This window comes from Grammomys surdaster, unplaced genomic scaffold (assembly GCF_004785775.1).
Source record: "Grammomys surdaster isolate TR1022 unplaced genomic scaffold, NIH_TR_1.0 65, whole genome shotgun sequence".
In the NCBI taxonomy this organism is placed as follows: Eukaryota; Metazoa; Chordata; class Mammalia; order Rodentia; family Muridae; genus Grammomys; species Grammomys surdaster.
This window is the reverse complement of record NW_021604567.1, coordinates 3,280,365-3,288,209: the sequence shown is the minus strand read 5'-3', so window position 1 is coordinate 3,288,209 and position 7,845 is coordinate 3,280,365. Positions and strand designations below refer to the sequence as shown.

Sequence of the window (7,845 nt, the reverse complement as noted above, 5' to 3'; positions counted from 1 at the left end):
ACAGACAGACAGACACACACACACCCCATATGTATGCATATGTGAAAAGTATTGAGTCAGATATTTAATATGCTGCCTGAGGCCATGACCTAGAAAGTTGTTCAAGGCAGGGATGTCTTCTCTGTCAGGAACAGGAACGTCTCTTTCTTTAAGCTGCCTCTTTCACAGAGGGATTAACAACAGTTGCTCTTTCTAGATTTGCCACCTCACACACTTCCTTAGTCTGTATCACTTCTCACTTTAGCTCTTTCTTGTTTACACTAAGTTGCAATTAAATCCCAAATCTTACAGGTTAAGATTCATTTGGAAACATTAAGATCTTTTTCTTTGTCATCCTCGGAAAACGCTAATTTGTAACTTCACAATTTATCTCCTGGAGTTCAACAACACCTTGCATATCCTTCTTGTCCCTAAAATGAAGTCGTTAAAATGCATTGTGCAAGTGCAAGCCTTGCACTGTTTGCAGTTTCCTCTCTTGGGGTGAATCAGAACCCTGGCGAGAATCCTTAAGCCTCCTGGTTAGGAAGCACAGAAGGGCTAGTGAAAGTTTATCTTTGAGGAGAAAGGAGATTAAATTTTCCCAGATACCTCTGGGTGATTCTGTATGAAGAAAAACATTGCTTTTAAATCAGTTAAGTGCGTTAGGAATAGGAAGGAACCGTCGTTTTGATATTTTTAAATGTTTGACAGCTCCATTATCTCAAGACCTGAGGCCCACCTCCCCATCCCCATTTTTTGGGAAAGATGTGAGATTGAAACACCATAGCTTTCTCTCCTTCTTGAACTAATTACACTTTTCTTACATTTTGAAAAGTCGCAAAACCTCTAGCAAACCTTCTTCCTTCCCACCCCCAGCAATTTTTCAGCTCCTGACCCAGAGACCTATTTAAGATGTGTTATTAATAATAGTTATTCTTTAATAACGAAAAGGAAAATGCCAGGGCGTCGGCGCGTCTCCGAAGCGCGCTTCCGTCCCCTCGCCCCGGCTCGCTGTGGCCCTGCCAGGCCGCCGTAGCCGGCCTCGCGCATTCCCAGCGTGGCGAAGAGCTGCTGTCGGCGGGACTTCCGTGTTGGCGGGATTCTGAACGCTGCCATGGCTCAGACCGTGCAGAACGTTACATTGTCCCTCACTCTGCCCATCACGTGCCACATTTGCTTGGGGAAGGTAATGGGTACGGCTAGAAGACGGGGTTGAGGACCAATTGCCCGCGGGGGCCGAGCGAGGCCCGGTGCTGGGCGGGGATGGGGCGTGAGGCGCAGGGTGCCAGGGAAGGGCTGACCTGCGAGCTCCTCGGAGGAGGGAGGCCGGTCCTGGGGGGCACGGGGGCGACCCGGATCGGTGGGCTCGTCTGGCTCCTCTGGCCCGGGCCTGGGCGGCCTGCGGCGGCTTCAGCCGGCCTGCGAAGAGCTGGTCAGCGTCTCGGCGCTGCAGCCTCCATCCTCTGCAGCCCGTGCTGCGTGCAGCGCCTGAGGCAGGTTCCCAGGAGCCTTGTCCGAGTTCCCTGATCTCCTGAGCCCCCCAGTGTGGCTATTCGGGGGTTAGGGGGTCAGGATCCATTTTTAAAGTCCTTCCCTTTTCTTATCCTCGACTGGAGGATGGCTTTTGCCATGTGGTCCAATTTGAAAAGTCAATGATGGTACGTGCCCCCTGTCCCTTCTTGCTGTTTAGAACCAGAAGCTTGTTGGTCTCTACTCGGAGATCAGATCAGTCACAAGAGGCAGGAGATGCTCATGGGTTTGTGAAACTATCTGGAGAAAGTAGTTTGGTATTAGAAGCTGAGTTTGAATGTTCTCACGCGTTCGTATTCCCTTTCATTTCCGTTTGTGCCTCCGATTCAGTTTTTTTTTTTTTTTTCTTTTTAAGAGCGTGCCTTTACCGCGTGGTTCAAGAACGGAAAAGGAACTGATACGAGTCTTTCCCACTCGGGATTGCTTTTTGTATGTAGTGTGTCCGAGAAAGTAGGCTGCAATTTACAGCCCCAGGCTTATCAGGGAAAAAGGAAGAAACGAGTGCCAGCCAATGAGATCCCCTGCTTTTTAGGTGTTGGAGGTTCAACATAGATTTACAGATTCAATAAATAAAAGCAAGTTAGGATAGGAAGCAACTTCTAACCTTAGCGTCAGAGTAAAAGGCCAGTGAAATAGCACATGCGCTGTGAGGAAGAATGGCTTGCTTCAGCTCTGTGGCAGGCTGAAGAACAGCTTCCACAAAAGTGCTGTTGGAGCTGGGCTGTTGGTGGATCTGGTCTACATTTTCTTCATACTCATAGATTCCATCAGTGCCATCTTTCGAACATACTTTTTTTTTTTAAAAAAAAATTACTTCTAGATTATTGTTTATTAACCTTGACCAGGATCGTCAAACTTTTTTTTTAAATTGAATACAATTCAGGCTTTCCCAATTATAATCTGTATCATTATTCCCAATTATAATCTGTATCATTATTTCCTTGCTTCTCAGTTTCCACAGCTGAAAATGTATTTAATTTTATCAACCCCACTATAACTTGTTAGAAGGATTTGTGTGGTCCTCAGTGGGGTGGAGATAAGAATTTTGGTTCCCCAGGAACATTTGAGAATATGTAGAGAGTTTCTTGATTGCCCCCAGGTGTAAGCCAGTGGCGTCTGATTGGTGGATTCCAGGTCTGCTGCTAGCTAAATCTCCTATGATATACAACACAAAAATTCTTCAGTTCAGAAAACCTCAAATGAAGAGCCGCCACCTTAATCAGTATATAATTCCCATTGGTGAGCCCAAGATAGCAGTGCTTTTGAGGAAGAGGAACTTTAAACGTGACTCCTCTCAAATACACTTGCAGTTTTACGAAGAGGGTTTGGTCATACAAGAGATAAAATGGCATAGTAGAAAAACTGAAGCTGAGTGTGTTGCCACGTGCCTTTAATCCCAAACTCAGAAGGCAGAGACAGACAGGGCCCTGAGTTCAAGGCCAGCCTGGTCTGGAGATCAAGTCCCAGGACAGTCAAGGCTACACAAAACACCCCTGTGTTAAAAAGGATGGGAAGAGACAGATGGTAGAGTTAATCTTTGTACTAAAGACTGCCCGTCCTCTGCATTCAGAGTGAAGAGCATAGCACCCTGTACTCCTCCTCCTCTTCCTCTTCTTCACCATCTTGGAAACATTGTCCTGTGGTGCTTTGTACTTCAACATGCATACCCTGAGGAGTTGGCTGTTTAAAATGACACTTAACCTTTGCTGTGTGTTCCTGCCCTTTTAGTTTTTAAGAGTACTGTTTTATTGCTAGAGATCTTGTTTGAGGGAAATTTCATTGTGAAACTAATAATCTCTGCAAATTATGATTATTTTTGTATCTTAGAACTTTTAATCTTGTGCATGTTCAGGTATTTTGCTTGATGTGATCTGGGTAAAGGAACAGGGTAGACAAGAACTGAAGGAGTACTGAATTCATTGTATTTTACTACTTTGAGTATGATCAAATGAAATAACTTTTAAGATTTATTTATCGATCTTATGTGAGTACATTGTCACTCTCTTCAGACACACTGGAAGATGGCATCAGATCCCATTACAGATGGTTGTGAGCCACCATGTGGTTGCTGGGAATTGAACTCAGGACTTCTGGAAAAGCAGTCAGTACTCTTAACTGCTGAGCCATCTCTCCAGCCCCAAAGAACTTATTTTTAAGTTAGTGTTTATATTAGTTACTTTTTGTTGCTGTGATAAAAACACCAGGAACAAAAGTAACTAACAGAAAAAAGAGACTATGTTGCCTTATGGTTCCAGGAGAGTCCATAATGGTGGAGGAGGTAGTAGGAGCTGGAGCCAAAGGCAGAGAGAATGTGAACTGGAAGTGAAGTGATGCTATAGATTCTCAAAGCCCTCTCCTAGTGATGTACCCCTTCCAGTAAGGCCTCCGTTCTTAAAGTTTCCTTAATCTTCCCAAAATATGGTGGCTATCCTGAGTCCAAGTATCTACATACCCAAGTTTATGGGAACATTTCTCATTCAACCACCTCATTCCACTCCTTGTCTTCAACAGGCTGTGTCCTAACACAAATGAGTTTGCTGCAACTTTTAAAGTCCTAATGGCTTTGCTATCTTGATAGTGTTTTAAAAGTCTAAAGTCTCTTCTGAGACTTAACTGTAACCCCTCTATAAAATAACATTTAAAAGTACATGTTTCTAATATAAAGTGGAATAGACTATACATTCCCTTCCCAAAATGGAGGAATGGGGCATAGTGAGGAAACAGTACACTGAACCCAGCAGAGCACAAGGTCTTATAGCTCTGTGTACAGAGTCTGAGAGTTTATAATCAAGGGGCTTAGATGCCTCACCTCCCCAGATTTGCTGCCTGGGACATAAATCTCTTGGGGTAGTACCACTCCCTGTATGCAACTCTCCTTGTCAGATGTCTTGTGGTTTGGACATCTCCAGTATCTTGGATTCTTCACCCACAATGGGCTCTCGGAGCCTCTAGCCTCTCAGCTTCCCTACTATGTGTTGACTAGCCTCAGTGGTTCACCGAAACCATAGAGGAAGAGCTCATGACTCCCATACTCATATATTTTATGTCGCCAAAGGCCGTATCACATAGAGAACACCACCAAGTTTGGCTGCCATCTTGGGACAGATGCTCAACCTAGTTGACCACGTTAGCAGCAGCATTTGTTTGCTGAAGCAGTTGCTTAGGAGAAGCCATGCCTTGGGCTTTCTCCCTTTGTATGTCAGAAGCTTGGCTAGGTAGATCCTGCCCTCAGAGCTCTGTCTTTACTGTTTCTGTGCAGAGCACGAGGCCTCTTCTTACTGCTCTTCTCTTTAACAGTTGGCAGCCTCATTTTCAGCACTAGCCTTGGCTGAAACTCTTTCCCTCCTAACTGTCCGTTTTAGAATGTCTTTGTGCCCACTTGTTCTTTTATTGTAGAATTATGAGTTATTAGTAATAACTATACCATAGACTTACTATGCTATCTTGAAACTCCCTCTGCCAAGGAAATTTCCTTTTTATTTAGCCTTAGGCAAGTTCTTAAGGCATGGGAAGAAGGCAGGTATAGTTCTGTCAAAAATGTCACAGGGATGTTCTGTAGCCTCGCTGCTAATAGTGGCCTTGTTCTCTGAAGTCTCTTGAGCCAGCCCTCCACAGTCTATATTACGCTTGTCAGTGCTGTCTTCTAGGCTCATACTAGAAAAGTCTTTTAATATCTGCATTCTATACCCCGTGTCTCCTGGTACCAACTTGTGTATTAGTTCCTTTTTTTTCCTGTGATAAAATATCATGATCAAAAATGACCTGTGGAAGGGACAAGTTTATTTTGGCTTATGGCTCCAGAGGGAGAGGCCATCATGTCAGCAGTTGGCCCAATCAGGAAGCTGAGAGATCCCATACTCAGCCACAAACAGGAAGGAGAGTGCAAGTCAGACAAGCCTATAAACTCTCAGAATCAGTCATGTACCACCTTTAGCAAGGCTCTGCTTCTTAAAGGTTCCATAACTTTTAACACAGAAGTTCCCCAAACACAGTGCCAGTAACCAGGGACAAAATGTTCAATTATGTGATCCTACAGGGGACATTTCTCTTTCAAACCACCACAGTAGGGAAATGGATTTCATATAGATTTCTTCATTTTCATGGACTCTTTTCCCCCAGGTCATCCCTCCTGCTTTTCTGCCATGTGTGTGTATTCTATAAACTCTCCCCCCTATTAAGATCTTTCCCCAACTTTGCATTGTCTGCTTTCTATTTTTATTACCTACACAGACATAAATTTATCTAGATTACACATGTGAAAGAACACAATTGGTATTTGATTCTTGCTTCTTTCTCCTAGCTTAATGATGTCCAGTTCCATCTATTTTGCTGCAACATGTGGCTTCATTTTTTATTATAACTGAGTAAAATTCTGTTTTGTGTATGCATCCTATTTATCCATTTGTCTGTTGATGGAAATCTGAATTGGTTCCAAATCTTAACTATCATGAGTACTGCAGCAGTACATACGGATGTGCAAGTATCTCTGTAGTGTGCTTACTGAGAATCTTGTCATAGGTACCACTGGTATACTTGAATCATAGGTAGTTCTAATTTTAGTTTTTTTAAGGAACCAACACAGTAACTTCTGTGGTGTAGTTATCAATTACATTTGCACCAGCTTTGAATAAGGTCACCACTAGCATTTGTGGCATTTGTTCTCTTGGTAATGCCCTTCTGATAAAGATGGATGCTCAGAGCAGTTTTAGTTCTCATTTCCCTGATGGCTTAGGAGGTAGAACACTTTCAAGTATATATTGGCTATTTTTACTTAAGAACTATTGTGTCAGCTCATTAGCCCATTCACTGATTGGATGATTTGGCTTTTTGGTGTGTAGTTTTTCCAATCCTTTATGTATTTTGGCATCTAATGCCTGGTCTGATATACAGTTGGCAAAGATGTTTTCCCGGTCTATAATGTTTCTTCACTCTTCGATTGTTTCCTTTGCTATTCAGGACTTCCTATTTTCATTTGTGCCTAGTTTTAAATATTCTGCTTATATTTTTCTCTAGCATTTTCAAATTCTCATGTCTCTGACTTTGAACCGATGTTGTTTGCAGGAGCAGAGCTCTGGGTCTAGTATGACCCATCTGCCTGTGGATATCCAGTTTTCCCAGCCTCAGGGTATGCTTCTGACACCTTTGTTCAGATCTGGCGGCTGACTAGGAGATGTGGCTTTGTCAGTGGGGGTGGACTTGGAAGTTTCAAAAGCTCTTGTCTTGTTCTTCACCGTGATGTTTGTGGAATAACCCTCTGAAACTATAAGGAAGCCCTCAGTTAAATGCTTTCTGTTGCCTTGGTTGCGGTGTTTCATCTCAGCAATAGAACTCTAGTAACTGTTTTGTAGTAGTAGTAAAGTAGTATTCACATTCGATATTGGCAAATACTTAAGAACATATGTTTTTAATCATTAAAATTATGTTAGTCTAGAGATTAATTATAAATAAGATTATGTCACACATTAAAAAAAGAAACTTAGGTGGCTACAGCTCTCTGGGTCTTCTGTTCTATGCCAGTGGTTTACATGTATGTTTTTGTATCACTACAACATAGTTATTGTTACTATGGCTCTATGGTGTAATTTGAAAAGTCAGATATTATGATACTTCATTATCCTTTCTGTTTAGGATTGCTTAAGTACTGAAGGTCTTTTGTGGTTTCAAGTGAATTTTAAGATTTAAGAAAATTCTGTGAATATTTGTGAGGGCTGTCCATATGTGAGGCCATATGGACGCCAGAAGAGAGCCTTGAGTCCCCTGGGGCTGGAGTTACAGCTGGGCACTACGTGACGTGGTTGTTGGAAACTGGACCATGATCCTTTGCAAGATCTCTATGTTTGCTCAACTGCTGAACCATCTCTGTAGCTCCAGATTGTTAATACTTAGTTTCTTTGGAAAATGTTGATATTTTGATGAAGATTGCATTGAATTTTTAGATTCCTTTCTATAATTTAGCCATTTTCAATGTTCTCCTGACCATTAACATGGGCGATCTACCTATCATCTAGTGTCTTCTATAATTTATCTTATTTGCATTTTCAAGTTCTTAATGTGACCTTTCACCTTTATGGTTAGATTTACTCTGAAGTATTTTATTTTTGAAGCTACTGTAAATTAGAAGATTTTTACTGATTTCTTTCCTGGCAAAGTTCATTATTAGTGTATAAGAGTGCTACTGATTAGCATATGTTGATTTTGTGTCCTCTTACTTAATGAGGGTGTTTATTGGAACTAAGAATCTTCTAGTGGAATCTGTAAGGTCTTTTAAATCTAGGACCACATGATCTTCACACAGGGATGCTGTGAGCTGTTCTCTTCCTAGAGGACCACATGATG

General features: G+C 42.3%; 1 protein-coding gene across 1 annotated transcript in view; it reads left to right on the top strand.

Annotated features, from left to right (window-relative positions):
- Positions 1–1,050: 1,050 nt before the first annotated feature.
- Rnf219 (ring finger protein 219) overlaps positions 1,051–7,845 on the top strand; it is a 40,444-nt gene continuing 33,649 nt past the window's right edge. The window contains exon 1 of the mRNA XM_028772437.1: positions 1,051–1,165. Within this exon, the coding sequence (XP_028628270.1) occupies positions 1,094–1,165 (72 nt within the window). The 5' untranslated portion in view covers positions 1,051–1,093. The remainder of the gene's footprint in view (positions 1,166–7,845) is intronic.